A 19,130-nucleotide genomic window follows, 5' to 3' on the forward strand; every position below is an offset into this window, starting at 1 on the left:
CCCTTTTTCTAAGCTCTTATTCATGAATTAACAATGTTTTCAGGCGTGGAAGAAGCAGACACAAGATGCCATAGCTGTCTTTGGAATTGGCAAATTGGTGGAAAGTAGGAGGTTTGTAGTTTCTTTTCTTTACTCTGATATGCTCTGTGATGTCTCCTATTGGCACTCCTGCCTACTTTTTCGCCATCTGCAATATATCCCACAAACCACCCAAACTCCAACTCATTCACATGTTTGTGCTGTAAAATGCTTCTGCATTGTATCCTACAGGACCTCCTTAATTTTCTTCCTAAGAGTGACCATACTGCTCTACTCTGAATGAAACTGCACTAAACAACTATGCACTCAGTCCCTCCTAAAAGTCTAAAATCCTGAAATACTAGGAAAATCAGTCATGGTTCGACCCTCTACATACTCTCTAATGCACCCCAAACATGACCATGTATTTGTTACCCCAAGCCCTTATTGGCCCGAGAACATAATGGCTCACTAGAGCCTTAAGATAAGAAAGTGCCACGGCATCGCACTCGGCATTCTGAGGAGCACTGTTCCTGAAACCCCCAAGAAGTCAGAGTAATTAGGAAACAAAAGGGAGTGTACCTACCTACTTTAATGGTACCTCTGCTCTCTTCAGCTTGTGTGCCCTTCAGGCAAACTATCAGTCAATGCAAGGCAACTGGCCATGGCCTGACTGCAGACTCTGCTAGGTGGGGAAGATGTGTTAAGACACTTGCTCTCTTGAGATTGTACAATACCTGCTACAGGACCTACTATCCCTCTGACAGATTATTTCTAATTTTGATTCCCCCACCAGCCCAGTTTCCATCACAAAACACAGATATAAAAACTCACACCAATTACCTTTTTATTTGGGTCTCTAATGAGACACAGAATTGCTCTCAGGTACCCATATCAATCAGGTTATGAATCTAGTCCTACATGCTGACATCCTGTTGCATTAATAAAAGAGTATTCAAGAATTCACCTGTGTGGCTACATTGCATTAATGAACAACTTACTTAACTTTGTTAAAACCTCATCTGGAAGACAATCTAGACGTGGATTCTAAACCTTAGAATATTCCCCAGGCATCAGAGTGGATCCGTACATTTTCAAGCAGTACCCCTGCGTGACTGTAGGTGGTGTCATTCAGCTCTGTAGCAGCGTCCACACTGGAAGTGATGTGTATAGTGCTTATAAAGGCACCACCCCAGGGTGCAGATAAGTTCCAAGCCAGAAGTGCAGAGCCACGAAGGATGCTGACACACTGGTGTGTATTTCTGAGAGCCTCAAAAAGGGTGACCCTAAACTGAAGGAATTTCACAGAGTGGGGAGGATGGATAGTTTGGTAAGGAAGATATGGCTACCAGATAAGACATTACGGAAGGGTAGTAACTTGTTCATCTGATAGAGACTTATAGTTTCAGATTCCTATCCTAGTTGAGATACCCAAACAATACCTACCCAGAGGAAGGTCGGCAAAACAGATGTGATCAAAACATCCTGCATGACCAAACAGGCATAATGCCCATCACAACAGACCTGTCCATCCAAACAGTAATGTTTTGTGAACATGTGCAAGGACGCCCATGCTGCTACCTGACAGATGCTCTGGACACAGTGATCACAGCCTTGGCTCTTGTGGAATGAGCATGTAACTGTCACAAGATTGTTTTTGGCCAGTGTGTAGCAGATCTTTATGCAGAGCACTATCCGTTACGAAATGGCCCAATCTTGGGTCATCAGCCACCACTGGAGGTCTTTTGCAGTTCACTCTGAAATCTGGACCAAGTAAGTGAGATTTCCCTAATGCTGTGCCCTCTGGAACTTCAGGTCCCACTGCAGAGTCCACATATGTCAACAGGCATGTGTCACTAGCAGGATGCAGGAAGCCATGAGGCCTGAGAGTCAGTCTCACACAAATCCAGAATAGAGGCTGAAACACTGGCATTATAACCGGAATATCCTGGACACAGCCCTCTGGAGGATAGGCCTGAAACTGAATTGTGTCCAGAACAGCTCTGATAAAGGGAAGCATCTGAGAGGGAGTCAGGTGTGACTTCGTCAAACTGATAGTAAACCCCAAAGAAGGCAGGAGGTTACTGCAGCCTGGAGGGAGACACTGCCTGGGGTGATCCTGACTTCAAAAGCCAATCGTCGAGGTGGGGGAAGATTGGAATTAAGGACCTCAGCAGATGTGCTGCGACCACCGCCATCACCTTGGTGAACACCCAAGGGGTGCTGGTAAGGCCAAAAGGAGAGGACAGTGAACTGAAAGTGCTCTTGGCCCACAGTAAACGCAGGCAACATCTGTGGGCGGGCATAACAGGGATGTGGAATTAGGCATCCTGCAAGTCCAATGCAACCATCGAGTTTCCGGAGTCCACAGCTGAAAGGACTTGAGCTAATGTGAACATTTTTAATTTTTACTTCTTCAAGAAAGTGTTGATAAGGCGCGGGCCTAGAATAGGGCACACACATCTGCCCTTTTTTGGCAACAGAAATTAACAAGAATAGCCACCACAACCTACTTCTGCTGCAGGCACTCTCTCGAGGGCTCCTTTGGCCAAAACGTCCTGACATTGCAAGGACAGATGGCCCTCAGTCAGCTGATCTTAAGTGGGGGCTTCAGAAAGGGGATGGAGTAGTCTCACTGAACTATTTGTAGAACCCACTTCTTGGTGCTATGTACTGCCAGAGGGAAAGGTGATGGCAGATCCAGCCCACTACTGGGTGTCTGTATAGGTATAAGGGTGTACTGAAGGAGTTATGAGGCTGTGGCTGCCAGGGGGTTGGTGGACAGATCCAACCTCTGGCTGGTGTTCTCAAGTGGTTTGTGGGAACTACATCAACGGCCATGAAAGGGCTAGGAAGCCTGTTTGCCTGGGTGACTAGAATGGAAAGGATGTGGTTGGTAGCCCTTACCATAGCCACGGAATGGGTGAAAGGCGACTAGGGTTGGCGGGTGGACATCGCTCTGCTGTCTTTAAAATGCTCCAACACAGAGTCTGTCTTTTTGCAAAAAAGGAGATAGCCATTAGAGGGCATGTCCCTGACTGAAGATTGGTCAGCCCCTGAAATGGCAGTTGTTCTCAACCAGGCGTGGCGTTAAAGGCCACCAATGATGCAAATGTCCTGCCCACTGAGTCAATCATGTCTAGTCCACATCGGATGGTGAACTTTGCTGCATCTCGCCTGTTTGAAATGGTTTAGGTTAGTGTTGCACAGGCCTCGTTCGAGACTACAGGCAGCACCTGGGCCACCAAGCCCCACGCAGTGTGTGTATCAGCCCAAACGTCATGTGGTGTTCACCTACCGCAGTGCTAGGCTGGCTGAAGAGAACATCTTCTTGCCAAAAGTATCCAGTCTTTTGGATTCCCTATTAGGCGGAGTGGGAAGGAATGTACCGGGGTGATCTTGGTGGTGGAGGCTTGGACCACCAATCACTCTGAGGTGGAGTGACGGGTGAGAAAACTGGAGTCCACAGGAGCAGAACGACTGTCCTGTGCACAGACGCCTCTGTGTAAGGCTTGGATCAGTACACCGTAAGGGCTTCATTAACTGGGAGTAGAGGTTCTGAGGAGGAAACTCCCAACTGAAGCACCTCCACCTAGATGTTCATCCTGACTGCCACCGAAGGCAGCTGAAGGTCTAGGACCTCAACAGTCCTGTGCACCACATCTGCAAAGGAGGCCCCTTTCTCCGTAGCCACAGAGGAAGAGACAAAGCTAGTGTCCGATGAGGTGTCTAAACCGCTGGAATCCGCCAGTTCCTAATACCAGTTGTGCTACGTTCATCTAGGGGGTGACTTAAGTAATAAGGATCCTCAACCCCCTTCAATTTGTCTCCCCTTTGGCTCTGGACTTAGAGGGCAAAGTAGAGGCCGGCTTTGGAGTTGACATTGGGTGATGTTGATCTGGCTTTGTATCCGAGTCGGGCATGACGATGAGGTTAATAGCGCTTGTAACAATACCACTGGAATGGGATCCGAGTAAGGATGCGGTTTCACTGGTGGAATTGCTCTGAATCCAACACCGGATCCATGGGGCCCAACAGTTGCCAAGGTCGAACCAGGTATCAGGAATCCAGTAAGAGTCACTCCCATACCCGTGGGACCTGAAGGTGCTCCCAGGGGGCCCCGGCTATCCAAATATGGGCATGGCCTCATAGAGCTCCGGCTCTAAGAAACTCTGGGAAGTGCAGACCCAGGCACAGGCTCTGTGGAGGAGTGAGACCTTCAGCAGTATTGTCGTTCCCGTACTAAGTCCAGTGACTTGGACTGGCTCTGAGAAGACAAAGAGCGCTATGACTTCTTGGACATTTTGCTCTTGTGAGATTTACTCAATGATTTAGACTGCAACGACGATTGTTGCGAGCACCCCTGCGAACAGTCCTGCAACCTTCTGCATGTCCGGGATCAAGAGCGCTGTGGGGTCATCTGACATCGGGTGGCAGAAGCTTTAGGAAACGTTCCCTCAGCGCCTTTGGATTCATGGTGTGGCAGTCCTTGCAGATTTTAGAGTCATGGTTCCACTTCAAGCACCTCAAACTAACAAAATGTGAGTGTCACAGACACCTGCCTGTGACAGGCACCATATGGTTTAAAACCTGTTGTTTTCTTTGGGGACATCCGTCGAAAAACTCAGTCAAAAAGCGATCCAGATCTCTGCTGACTGGCGTGGAAAGAAAAGACCTGATGTCAGCATGCTAGAGTGGTGCCTTTATAGGTACCGCGCACATTGCAGATGCTGCCTACCCGATCGATCCCACCTACCGGCGCACATGGTTACTGTTAGAAAATTTCCAGATCCAGTCTGACACCTGTGGAATATTCTTAGGTAAAGAATCTGTGGCTAAAAGCTTGTATTAGACTACAATAATACAAAAGATTCCATTAACTGTGCATGCAGATTCAAAACAAGATGTTAACTTTTCTTTCCATAACAGAGATCCAGATGCTCCCTGCATCACCTCTATTCTTGGTGAAAGCTTCATCCCTCAACCCTCCTACTAGTTCTGCCAAGGCAGTATGTAGGGCAAAGGAGAAGGCATGTTGGTTAATCAATAGAGCATTTTTACCATCTTGAATAATGTACCAGAACATTTAAGTCTGAACATTCTCCTTTTTGGCTAAACTACTTCCATGTATTTCTCTGCTAGACGTCTTTCACTTTAAATACACAACAGCTGTCAAAACATTAAGCTCAATTTACTATGAACAATAACTCAGCCTTTCTCAGCACTTGTGTCTAACTGAATAAAACGGATTTACTTTTTGTCTGTACCTCACATTAGTCCCACTTTAGAAGTGAAAGTAAACATATCAAACTATTGCACAGCATATCTAAAATCTTACCAAGACATTATCAAACAAAGACATTCTTTAATCAGTATTAATCTGTGATCGGTAGCGATGCAGGATTAGCTAAAGACAACTGTGTTTAACTATTTTTATTTTATAGCCAATGCAAGTAAATTAGAGAGACACTCTGCATCAAGAGAATATGGCTAAGGAAGAGTAAATGACTTGTTCCTACCTCAAAACAACTGCTATTAACTTGGAGAGGGTGAATCGGTCGCCACTGTTGCTTGGAAACACTGAAGCAAGTATTAGAGTAAAAAGTCCTGTATGAATAAAAGGAGTAAAAGATCAATGTGTCAATTTAAGAAAAACAAAACAAATTGAGGGTGGAAGTATCAGACATTTTTAGAGCACAACTTCTAAACTTCCAGCTAAAGCTGGAAACCCTAATAGGCTGTATTGTTTCAAGAAAATTTCTAAAACTGTTTGTGCTAGTCAATCCATTAACCATAAATCAAGATAATGAGTCTATTATGCTCATGAGATGCACAAGCGTGAATAGGTAAATTAATACTAATTTGATGAAGTTGTGTGCAATGCGATGAAGAGTAAAAAGCAGCACAAGGGAAATTTATCGGAAGGTAAAGCCACTAGAAGTAATACTGTTCAAAAAGATTAAATTCAGGAGGAGAGACTGTGTGCAAATTTCACACAAAAGGTATACTGTAGAGTTCTCATAGACTGTTAGAGATTAAATGAAGCGGGACAGTTAGGAAGGGGTAAGTCATGCTGGAGGAGGAAATAGGATGGAATAAGGACAGAAAGATGAAAGTTATGGAACTGGACAAAATCTGTGCATGTAACTGGCCAGAGAGAAAAGGTGAAAAACCCAATTGTAAACCAAAACAAGTAAAACATGGCTTGTTTACTTACATAACAATGAGTTACATCGAAAACATATCACATGGCTTTAAGGGCGACTGAGCATATCTCGTCACTCTTCTGGAAATTATTTATGGTGTTGTTAGATATTCTATGTGTGGGGGAATGTGCTATAACTTTGAATGTACCTATTGGTTACGTAATTATAGTGTTTTATGTCAAGAACAGTTTTCATGTTTGATGCTTATTGTCATGAGACTTCCTTCATTGAAGTGTGGGGTGTGAGGTGATCATGATAAAGCTTATGCATCCAGTTACGTCTCATTACCTACTTCACATTGCACCTGCCAGTAAACTTCATTACTGATGAGTTTTGGCTCTGAGCCCAAGTATCGCCAACCCGAATATCCCTAATGATAATAGGGTAAATTAACGAACAAGTTACTTTTCTTCAGTAACGCCTTATCTGATAGAGTCAATATCTAGTTGCAGATTCCTTATCTTTGAATTTACCCCAGGCGTCGGACTGGATCAGGAGAATTTTGTAAACAGTATCTCTCTGTGCCATCATGTGGTGTCGATCGGTGGCGGCATCCGTCGGCGGCAGTATCTGCACCAGATATGACATTGTGGTTCCTATATTATCGTCACCAAGGCGCACAGACGTCACATTCTCTTCACAACTTTCTACATTAGAAGAGCAGAACCATTAAGAAACTGACTACTGGTGCGTCAAAACTAAGGCCCGGATGGGGGGAGTTCCTTCCTCTAGAAATCAGTTTGCAGAGCTGGAAGGACGAGTGGGTGGGTAAAGGGTCTGCAACTAGATGTTTTCTCTACCAGATCAGGCGTTACCAAAGGTAAGTAACATGTTCATCTGACAGAGACTTCTAGTTGCAGATTCCTTACCTTTAAATAGATATCCAAGCAATACCAACCCAGAAGGTGGGCCTGAAAACTAAGATCAAACTACAAAGTCCTGCTGGACCGAATGGGCAAAGTGCCCGGACTGTCCAGGCAGTAGTGTTTGGTAAACGTGTGCAGAGATGCCCATGTTGCCATCTGACAGATGTCAAAGACTGGAACTCCGCACTCTAACGCAGTGGTCGCAGCTTTAGCTTGGGTAGGATGAACACGCAAACCCTCAGGGTGTTGCTTCTTAATCAGTGCGCAGCAGATCATAGTACAGAGAATAACCTATCTACAGATGGTTTGCTTCTGCACTGCCAAACTTTTCTTCCTACCCACAGAACCAACAAAGAGTTAATCTCATGGAACTCTTTGGTACAATCAAGGTAGAACGCCCTGTTCAGGACCAGGCGGTGGAGTCTCTCTTCTTCCTTGGAAGGATGTGGAGCTGCGTAAAAAGTAAGTAAGGTGTTGAATTGGCCTAAATGAAAGGGCATAACCACTTTTGGCAGAAAGAAGCACCATTGTCAGGATAGATGAAAGGTAGGGCGACTTAGTGACAATGACTGCAGCTCACTCACCCTGGGGGCAGATGTAATGGCCACAAGGAAGGATGTTTTCAAAATTAGAAGACTGTGAGGACAATCGTAAAGAGGCTTGAAAAGAGCACAGATCAAAAATGTCAAAACCGAATGTAAATCCCACCAGGGCAAAATGAATGGGGATGGAGAAAAGAGGTGTGGAGGACCTATGAGGAACCTAAACAAAGAAGGGTGATCAGGCAACCTAAAAAAAAGCAGAAATAGCAGACAACTATCCTTTTAGAATGCCTATAGCAGAGCCCTGCTGTGCCAAGGAAAGGATAAACAACAGAACTTCAGACAGAGGGACAGAAAGGGGATCAAATGACTTGTTCGTAGTCCATACCGCAAATTTCTTTCAGTGACAGAAGTAGACCATTTTGCTGGAGGGATGTCTGGGTGCCAAGATTATGTTACAGGCTTCAGGAGGAAGGTCAAATGCTGTCAACTGTCACTGCTCAATCTCCACAAAAGTAGGAAAGTGGACAGGTTTGGGTGCAGAACCCTTCCCTGCTGCTGCAACAGAAGTTTCTCCAAAAGGGGCAGTCTGATCGGAGGATCGATGACCATGCTCAAATGCTTGGGATACCAGACGCTCCATGCACAGTCCAGAGCCACAAGGATTACTTGGGCCCAGTTGTTCTTGATCTTCTCAAGAACTCTGGGCAGAAGTGATATGGGTGGAAAGGCCTATAGGTGGCTTGAGTTCCACCTGAGATGAAAAACATCTCAGAGCGATCGCTGCCTTGGAAAGTCCAAGGTGCAAAACTGCTGACATTGCACATTCTCTGCAGAGGCAAACAGATCTAACCAAGGCTCTCCCCACTGCTGAAAGAGAACTTGCGCCACCTCAGGATGGGGATCTCATTTGTGATCCGCTAGGCGTTTTCGGCTTCGTTTGTCTGCTCTGGCATTCAGAGAGCCCGCCAGATGTTGAACCACTAGAGATAAGCCCTGCTGTTCCTGCCACATACAGAGGCGCAACGCCTCTTGACAAAGGGTTCATAACTCCACCCCACCCAGCTTGTTGCAGAACCACATGGTGGTGGTGTTATTCATGAACACTTGCACCATCTCCCTCTTGTTAGAGGGAGGAAATGCTTTTAATGCCAGCCAGATAGGACAGAACTCCAACAGGTTGATGTGGAGTCCAGATTCCGCCAGAGACGAGAGTCCTCTGACCTCCACTTTTCAAACATAGTGACCCCATCCCGGGAATGACAGATTGGTCACTACTGTCAGATCTGGTTTGGGAAAGGAGAGGGATTTGCCCTGGCCCATTTGCGATTCGTTATCCACCCTATGCATATCCTTTACAGTTCCCTTTGACTTATGCACCTTGTCAAAGAGATTCCCCCGATACTGTGTCCACTGGAACTTCAGGTCCCACTGCAAAGCCTGCATATGCCATCATGCACGTGTCACTAGCAGGATACAGGAGGAAATGAAGCCCAACAGCCTCAGAGTCATTCTCACTGAAATCCAGGATAAAGGCTGAAACATTGGTATCATAGCCTGAATAACCTGGACTCGCCACTTGAGGGGGATAAGCACGAAGCCCCACTGTGTCCAGAAAAACTCTGATGAAAGGAAGCATCTGAGAGGGAGTTAGGTGTAACTTTGGCACATTTGTAGAGAACCCCAGCAAATGTATGAGGTCTGCCATAGTCTGGAGGTGGAAGACAACAGCCGGGAGCGAGCCCACCTGCAACAGCCAGTCGAGATAAGAGGAGACTGAAACTCTTGGTCTGCACAGATGAGCTGCAACCACCCCCATCATCTTGGTGAACACTGGAGGGGCACTGGTAAGGCCAAAGGAGAACACAGTAAAGTGAAAGTACTTGTGACCTACAGTGAACTGCAAGTAATGTCTGTGAACACGCAGGAGGGGGACATGGAAATAAGTGTCCTGCAAGTCCAACACTACCATACAGTCTCCTGGGTGCAGGGCAGATCGAACCTGATCTAGAGTGAGCATACTGAACTTGTTCTTCTTGAGGAAGAGAATGAGTGACCAAAGTTCTAGGATAGGGTGGAGGCCTTTGTCCTTTTTAGGCACCAGAAAGTAGCAGGAATAGCAACCACAACCTACGTCTGGCACAGGAACCCTCTCAATGGCTCTCTTGGCCAAGAGAGACTGAACTTCCTTGCGGAGTAGGGACAAGTAATCCTCCCTCATAGGATGATGGCATGACTGGAGGGGGAGTCTCAAAGGGGAGGCAGTAGCCTGACTGTCCAGACCACTGGCAACCTGATCCATGAGGTCGGTGGATCATGCACCCTTGGCCATGGAGAGGTTTGACAGCGTGCACTGCATGGTGGCTGGCCGTGAATGGACATGGTTGGAGGTCCCTCTGTAGCCAAGTAAGGGGCAATAGGCAGACTGGGGGGAATGAGGGTCTGCAGTAAGGCCAAATGACCTGTCCGTAGACAGAGAATTCTTGAAGAGCTTGAGTGCAAAGTCTGCCTTGTCCCCGAAGAGACGGGTGCCATCAAAGGGTATGTCCATCAAGGTAGCTTGGATATCACCTGAAAAGCCAGATGTCCTCAGCCAGGCATGGTGCCACTGTTGATGAAACTGCTCTGCCTAGCAAGACTGTTGTGTCCAGTCTGAAACAGATTGTCAACTTTGCTGCGTCTCTCCCATCAGCAATAGCCTGACAGAGTACAGCCCGGGCCTCCACCCGGACCTGTGGCAGTACTTGCGCAGCCATATCCTACAGCATGTCCTACAACCCCCTTCATTCATCACAGTAAACTACCCTATAAGAAATGGGCTCAGGATCAGACCTAGGTGGCAAAGCTCCTGCCAGTGTCGGAATCAGCACTGTACCATGCCTCTCCGGCTCCATGTCACAGTCAAGATTGCAATAGGGATGGCGCAGCCCGTGGAGCGTCTGTGTCGGGACCAGCATCAGTGGTTAGAAAACTTGAGAAAAATCTTTCACAAAAAAAACAATTAAAAATGATGGAGGGCTACCTCTTTTCGGATCACTGCTTGCTGGCACGGAAAGACTTCAGCATACCAGGGTGTTGCCTATATTGGAACCACAATGTCATCTCAGGCAAGGACTATGTCGACGACAAATGTAGGAGCCAATCAACACCACTGCAGGGGTACTGCTCACAAAATTCTCCGGATCCAGTCAGCGCCTGGGGCCCATTCAAAGGTAAGGAATATGCAACTAGAAGACTGTATCAGATGCATAGATTAACAGCCATGCCATTTAAACAGTAAGACTTGTAAAGTTAATTTTAACTGTCCATATGAGGAGCCTCATTTGTAGTGTCTTCCTAAATGTGTAGGTGTTGCTGGAATTAGTGATAACATTAGTGTTAGATCTGGCATCCTTGGTGTGTTTTCCCCTGTCTTTTTGCCTCTGCTTCCTATGTTTTTGACTGTGTCCTGGACTTCATTTTTGCTGGTTTTGGTATCTGGGGACTTTACCACTGCTGACCAGTGCTAAAGTGCAAGTGCTCTCTGTGTAAATTCTACTGGTGACGGGCTTTTCTACGATTGGCATATTTGGTTTACTAGTAAGTCCCTGGTAAAGTGCACTAGAGGTGCCCAAGGACCGTCAATCAAATGCAACTAGTTAGCATGCAGCACGGACTGTGCCACCCAAATGAGTAGCCCTGTAAATGTGGTTCAGACCTGCCACTGCAGTGTCTGTGTGTGCAGTTTTAAACTGCCAATTCGACCTGGCAAATGTACTCGCTTGCCAGGCCCAAACTTTCCCTTTTTGTACATGAAAGGCAACCCTAAGGTAGGCCCTATGACCTATGTAGCCCCATGGGCAGGGTGTGGTGTATGTAAAAGGTAGGACATGTACTGGTGTGTTTTACATGTCCTAATAGTGAAATACTGCCAAATTTGTTTTTCAGTATTGCAAGGCCTATCGCTCCCATAGGTTACCATGGGGACTGCCTTTAAACATCTTTTGAGTGCAGTTTTCCATTGGGAGCAGATCGAGATGTGGAGTTTGCGGTCTCTGAACTCACAATGTACAAATACATTTTTTGGTAAAGTTGGGTTTTAGATTGTGAGTCTGAAAATGCCACTTTTGGAAAGTGGGCATTTTCTTGCTTAACCATTCTGTGCCTCTGCCTGCCTGTGGAATCCACGTCTGGGTCAGACTGACTGTTGGGCTGTTTGTAAATTCTCTCTAGACATTGACACAAAGGAAGCTAAGGAGTGGCTAGCATATCCTGATGAGTCTCCTGGGCTAGAGTGGGAAGGGAGGAGCTGACACACCTGAAAGGGCTGTGCCTGTCCTCACATAATGGAGTCTCCAACCCCCTGGTGTGTGTCTGGGGCCAGGTCTGGGCAAGGCAGGATGTTGTGAACAACAGAGAGTTTCTTTTGAAGTTTGCCTACTTCAAAGGCAGAAATTAGTATAAGCAGTAGACCCAAAACCCCAGACCTTTAGATTACTTTTGGATCAAGAGGACCCTCTTTCAGAGAGAAGAGCTGAATAGCTGGAGGAGGAGTACTGTCCCATTGTCTGTGAGTGTGCCTTGCTGGGTTGGCCTGCAGTTGCTGCTCCTACCTTAGAAAGGACAAAGACTGGACTTAGTTGTGTTTTCCTGCTTGTGAGGTGCCTCCAAAGGCTTGGACTGAGCTTTCCCTCTGTTCTGAAGTCTCAGGGCCATCAAAGACTTCCTCTGCCAGCACCTGGACACTCTTGCTGAGACCTCTACCCTGCTAAGTGTTGCCCTGTACAGTCCCTGGGCCCTTGAAAGGAGAAACTGGTGGAACCAAGGCTGAAATCTATGCACTGGAGCCCAGCAGGAGAAAAATCGTCACAGCACCCGTCTCGCAGTTGAAAAATCAACAAACTGCCTGCATCACGGCTGGAAAATTGACAACACCCACTTGTGGCTGCCAAAACTGATGCATCACCAATGCAACACAGTTCTTCCCCATTGTGCTTCAAAATTTCGCACACATCCTTGCTGGGCATCAAAACCATACTGAACCAGTACAGGCCAGAGGTTGCCTGGCCAGAAATGGATGCATCATTGTTCTGCGGGAGAGACAAACACCACATCGCCTAACCAACCAGAGAAGAATCAACCTAAGGCCACGCCACTTGAGAGTCTGGAAACGATGCACCACTTACTTTTCTGATGCACACTCGCCCATGCAGCTTTATTTTTGACTCATACCAGGTACTGTGTGTAAAAACAACACATCCATTGATTCCTATGGATTAAGACTCTTTTTAATTTAAACATTTGTATGTTTGCTTGTGTATGTTGGATTTGTGACGTTTTGGTCTTGTTTGATTTAGATAAATATTGGCTATATTTCTAAACTGGTGTGGAGTCTTTTGGTGGTGTTTTCATTGTATTACTGTGTGTGTTGGTACAAATACTTAACACATTGCCTTTGAGATAAGCCTGACTACTTGTGCCAAGCTACGAAGGGGGTGAAGGGGGGGTTATCTGAGCTGTGTTCCACCCCTACCCTAACTAGAGTGAGGGTCCCTGCTTGGACAGAGTGCAAACCGAAGGCCAATCAGAGACCCCATTTCTAACAATTAGTGAATGGCATTATATTTAAACACCTGGCTTGCATGAAAAATAAGGAATAACAAAGTAAACAGTCATTAGAAAATATTCCACTTTTTAAACAATCAATTACCACAGGTATTCAGCAGGTGGTAACAAAGGTCTGTGCAGTACACATCACTAAGGAATAGATACGAAGGGCAAAAATGTGCAGACAATCAGTTGCAGCACATTTTCTTTTACCAAAGGATTCTAAATGGACACCATAATTTATTGCCCAGTTGATGCTGCTCGTGTAGGAAAGTGTATTCAGAAACATGATTACAGCTCTGCTGTAAGGCACTGATATTTCCTTTCTCAGCAGCAGGCAGGGGATGGTCTTGAAATAAGAGCTTGGGTTGGTTTTGTAATATTTGATTTACAACTGGCAACATTTATCTTTTCTGGAACCACTTCCTAAAATCAAAGTCTTAACACAATGTTTGAAACTGGATTATTTGTTTATTCATTTGGTCGCTTTTTAAAAGCATGACATATCCTTGCTGCTACTTTGAAATGGTAATTTATGTTTGAGCACACTCAAAGGGAGTAAAGTAATTGTAAAGTTTGAATGCAGTTGGGTGAGAGGATGAACCTATGTCTGACATCTCTCATACACTGCCGTAGATCAGATGTTTATTAAAAAGAAGGCCTGAAAAGCACAGTTTTGAGGTGTTTAGTGAAACATGGATAGTTCGGTTCTGCCATCAAGTGGGGACCAAGTGCACCTTAGTTTTTGAGGCAAGGTCCTCCATGCATACAGCCCGGACTTCAACAGTTTGTCAGATTATAGCTGGATCAAGGGAGCAGTGGATGTGTGGAGCTACCTGAAAGGAATTTAACAGGGCAAGAACCTTGGCAGATATCCTGGACCTTTGTTCCACTTGGCCTTGTGAACATTGTACAGACTTTTAAACTGGATATACTATGACACTGATTCCACAGGTGGTTAAGCATAACTTGATAGACTGATTCTTGAGTATATGTGTGCGGTTTTACAGAAGGCCAGTAAATGATTTCTCAGTAGCCAGTAATCTCTTGACCTATAGTGTGCAGTCTGAATGACTTGGCTAGTTCTGTAAAGCAAAGCTGGTTGCTCACTGACACCAGAGTACAGTACTTATTTGTGTTGTGAATGAAATGCTTGCTTTGAAAAGGAATCCCAGGACCCTAATTAATTGTTTCCAGGCTGATCCATGAGGACTTGCAGAGTGAGCTGATAGCTTGTTCCTTAAGTGCTAGAATTTGGATTCCTCAAGTTAGATGAACAAAGGGCCTTCATTCAGTGATGTAGATGATCCAGTCATGTGGAGAGATTTTCCCGAAACCATGGGCCCTTCTACATTTGAATGGGAATCTGGGTAAAATCAGCATACATTTAAGTTTTCTTGACATCATCACTTCATGCATGCTAATGGAGTGTATTAGCATAAAACAACAAAAGAGTGAGTATACACAACTGAGGCAGGTTGAAAGGTATTTTTCACATATATCATTCCAATTATCTAAATTTAAATAGCTGGCCACATTTAGCTGCAAAGGAGTGAATGCAGTTTATGGGTGTTTCGAAAACCGCAGCCCTGGCAGCAGGATTTGTTGACAACTTTGTCATGAGCTGCAAGATGATGAGAAATACAGGGACAACTGATTGTCTTCAGTAGGAGCAATAACGAAATTCGGAAGCTTCACAAACATGCAACCTCATTCATTCTATTAGTAGTCGGGATATGGAAAGACACTTATCATGCAATCCTTTTGGGGCACCAAGAGGATGCAAGAGGCTCTATGGTGGGCTGGGGCGTTTCTCCTGCACGTGACTGTACTTCGGGAGAGAATAATGCTGGCTCCTCATAGGTCAAAGGTGCGGCACACCAAATCCAGAAGTACTGCCTTGCAGACCTACAGCCCAGTTTTGAACTCCGCAGAACCCTTTTTTATTTTTTTTAGATAATTACAATGAAGTCACACAATTTCCCTAAAGTTTGACGACCTGGACACTACTCTTGAATTCAGTCCACTTAACGCAAACATCACAATAAGCTCAGTGGGATCCCAGACGATTTACAAAATTTACATATTCCTTGTTAAAATGCACCAGTTTCCCGACTTTTCTGCAGTCTTGAAAGGAAGATGTAGGGGCTTTTACATAAGAGGACTGGAGGAGTGCTTTAATGTTGTTATAGAGTGATTGATTTAAACTCCCTCAATGTAGTGTACACCTAACAGAGGCTCTGGCAAATTTGGAGAGATTTATCTAAAACCAGGCTTTTTTGTCACTTTGTGGAATTTCCTCTATACGGTCTGGTGTTGAATGGTCATACAGAAATTCTAGATAGCTGGCAGTGGGGTCTAGTCAGAGTTGCTTTCTCCTAAGTAATCTGCCTTTCATATATTTGAAGACACGGATACTAATTATTATATGAAATGTATCCTCAACTTGGGATTAGTGGAGGCTCAGGGAACTACTATCCAACTACTGGTAGTGGCTGACTCCTCTCTTCTATAGGGCTGGTTCTGGGGTATGATTATGACCATAGTTGTAGAAAGGCCTTCCAAGAAGCTTCTGAATGCTCACACAAACACAATAAGGTTTAGAGATGCTAACAATAGAGATTTGTTCCTTCATAGTAGGAATCCTTGGTTTGGAAAACTGGCTAGAAACTGTAATTGATGAATGAGGGGATTCCATTCGGCTGGCTCTAAAGAAACCTAGTGTGCTACATTTCACTATACTATTCTTGGTGTCAAGATTCTCTTGTTGCTCGCAACTGGCTTTCCTCCTTTTTGTAGTGATTTATGACAATCACAGATTGCTTATTCATATGCAATGCACAAAAATACCAATAAAAAAGTTTTAATCAAAAAAAATGATGGATCAGCAGAAATGTGTTCAACAGCAGAGATGACAGCATGTTACAGCTTATTTGGATCAAATATCCTTCCAAGGGAAAGAGTTTCAGATTAGTCAGCTTTGTAGTCAGTGTATATAAGTGTTTCTTTATAGAGTCTGTGGGGCAAAGTTTCATTGCTACTTTTGCTACTTTCATCATTAAGGCAAAATTGTCAGTCTCTTTCTGACACACCTGTTTGAAGGTAATGGCAGACTTTAGTGATGACGGAACAAATAAGTGAATGTAATTAATAATATTTTTTTCATAATTTTGTAATTTTCTTTTAGAGAAAGCAAGCGTAAAGTTTTACATGGTGATCAGGGAGCACTCGCTGTGTTCAGTGCACGTGGATCATCACTTCTTGAAAATGTTAAAAACTTGATCGGACTGGTTTGTGGCTCTGCCAATGTGTTTGCTGCCTTCCTGGCAGTTTTGTAACAGGTGCTTCACAATATTTTAAAGATGGCCCAGACAGCCTCTTTGTCACCATTATTCTTTATTTCAACAGTCTTCACTTTTGTTATCTGCCGTTGAACCAGGGGCTGCATGCTGATCAGGGGCTGCTCCTCATTTTGCAACTGTATGTTTGTCAAGCACAGTGATGATATTTTGGTGTATATGACCCGTTCAGGACATCAGGTTGTCACCTCATGGTATAGTTGACTTGCTGCTTTGTGCATTGCCTCAAATCCTGTTGCTTTAAGGTTCAAATGCCTTACTGGTATTTGCTGTAGCACAATAAGGGTCAGGTGTGGGCTGTGTAATATGTGAGTGTTGGCTACTTTGTGCAATGAACGGTTTACAAATTGGTTGAGCGTCAGTGCTTTCAAATTTCCAAACAGATCAGCTGCTTTGTATGTTATGTTTTTAGCAATATATTGAAATCGATGGAGTGATGTCCTTTGGAGCTCACAGATGCAAGTCCAGTTTCCAAATTTCATCCAAGAATTTAGGATGACATCCAGATGCTGGGTAGATGACAGGGATAAAGAAAGCGTTCTAACTCAGGCATACAACTTGCAATTAATATCCACTCAAATGAAGAACAGGATGCACAGATTCTTCTATGCAATACATTATCTGCTGCGAAAACCAGTGTCCCTGTTCATGTTCTGGCAGCTCAGTATTTGAGTAGAATTACTAAGGCGGAAAGACAGAGTCAAGGGTATTCAGATTACTGAAGACAAAACAATTGGCTACAGACAAGGAATATGTCAACCGCATTATGTGACAAGAGCCACCCAACTTTTGACTGCATACAAACCTTATGTGCTTGCAGGCACTTAACTGCCCATTACAACCAGTTTTAGCTGTGAAGAAGGTACACAATGAATATTTGTGATTGGCTAAGTATGTGAAAGGATTCCTGGTGTTGCTGTGAAGTGGGTGTGGATGTGTGCAAATGCAATAGGAATAAGATACAGTAACTGGGGGATCTATTCTGAGTGACTTACAGGTATAAGTGGTTACATGGATGGGTGAGATATCTGAACCTGTCCTGATGTTATGACAAATTGAAGCTCCATAGTATGGGCTTGAAGGGATGGGGGCTCATCTATGCACCTTAGTCCGTAGTGCGCCCAGTGTCACTGTGACGAATAAGTTAAATATTAATTGCCGTATCTGTTACTTGGATATATAGCAGTGTTTCTGGGTTTGACATTTAAAGCACATTTGAGTTTGGTGTATCACATCTTACACCCATGAGAAGCCAGTCGTAATGTTCTACCTGGAAAAACCCTAAAGTGCTGTTACTTGCAGAAGAAATTTTGTAACCCAAAATGGAGTCCCTCCCATTAACTTATACCCCAAAGGATAGAACAGGACAAGTGTTCCTTCATATCCTGATTACATACTAATTGAAAGGTGGTTGCGTATTTGGGAAGATTTCAACTGTATTTTTATTACAATCGACAAATCTTGCCCACAGCCCATCCTTCTGTTCTATATTCACTAGTTTGGTTCTTTTGAGTTTATAAAAAAAATCCTTTCAAAGCCAAGATTTTTCGGACATAAGCTTGGATCTCGGAATAGATGCATATTGAGTTTTCTATGTGTAGCAGTACTGTGTCAAGACTAAGGGGGTCATTCCGACCCTGGCGGTAAAAACCGCCAGGGCCGTGACCGACGGAAAGCACCGCCAACAGGCTGGCGGTGCTTTCCTGCCCATTCTGACCGCGGCGGTAAAGCCGCGTTCAGAAAAGGGGATCCGGCGGTTTCCCGCCGGATTACCCCTGGCTGGGCTGAATCTCCATGGCAGCGCTGCTTGCAGCGCCGCCATGGAGATTCTGACCCCCTTCCCGCCATCCTGTTTCTGGCGGTTTTTACCGCCAGGAACAGGATGGCGGGAACGGGTGTCGTGGGGCCCCTGGGGGGCCCTGCACTGCCCATGCCACTGGCATGGGCAGTGCAGGGGCCCCCTAACAGGGCCCCAGCATGATTTTCACTGTCTGCTTAGCAGACAGTGAAAATCGCGACGGGTGCAACTGCACCCGTCGCACCCCTGCAACACCGCCGGCTCCATTCGGAGCCGGCTCCTGTGTTGCAGGGCCTTTCCCGCTGGGCCGGCGGGTGCTCCCTTGTCGGGCGCCCGCCGGCCCAGCGGGAAAGTCGAAATGGCCCCCGCGGTCTTCTGACCGCGGAGCGGTCTTTTGACGGGGGAAGTTTGGCGGGCGGCAACCGCCGCCCGCCAATCTTGGAATGACCCCCCAAGTCCTTTAAATCACAAAATAATTTAAAATGAATAAACCATGAATTAGGTTTCTTTCCAGACCTTAGGGATATGGGTGGAAATTGGTTTGGATTTTAGGCTGCCCTATTCATCCAGAATTATGTCTTCACTGGACATCTTTGAAATGGAATTCTTGAAGCTTTTCCTGATACTCATAGATTTAGTGGTCGCAGGGGAGATGATGAGATAGTTGTGTAGGAAATACCTGTAAACGGAAGATCACATAACCCATTTTTTTTTTTTTTTTAAACACAACCATTGCCATTTTTGTGTTTTAAAGA

At 45.1% G+C, this 19,130-nt stretch overlaps 1 protein-coding gene across 7 annotated transcripts in view; it reads right to left on the minus strand.

The window, feature by feature from the left end:
• The window catches only part of SLC35F5 (solute carrier family 35 member F5), a 575,369-nt gene that overhangs the window by 296,209 nt on the left and 260,030 nt on the right, over positions 1-19,130 (minus strand). For all 7 annotated transcript variants that reach the window (XM_069224683.1, XM_069224682.1, XM_069224686.1 and 4 more), the window contains one exon: positions 5,538-5,625. In XM_069224683.1, coding sequence (XP_069080784.1) covers positions 5,538-5,625 — 88 coding nt within the window. The remainder of the gene's footprint in view (positions 1-5,537; positions 5,626-19,130) is intronic.

Source organism: Pleurodeles waltl, chromosome 3_1 (genome assembly GCF_031143425.1).
Source record: "Pleurodeles waltl isolate 20211129_DDA chromosome 3_1, aPleWal1.hap1.20221129, whole genome shotgun sequence".
Taxonomy (NCBI): Eukaryota; Metazoa; Chordata; class Amphibia; order Caudata; family Salamandridae; genus Pleurodeles; species Pleurodeles waltl.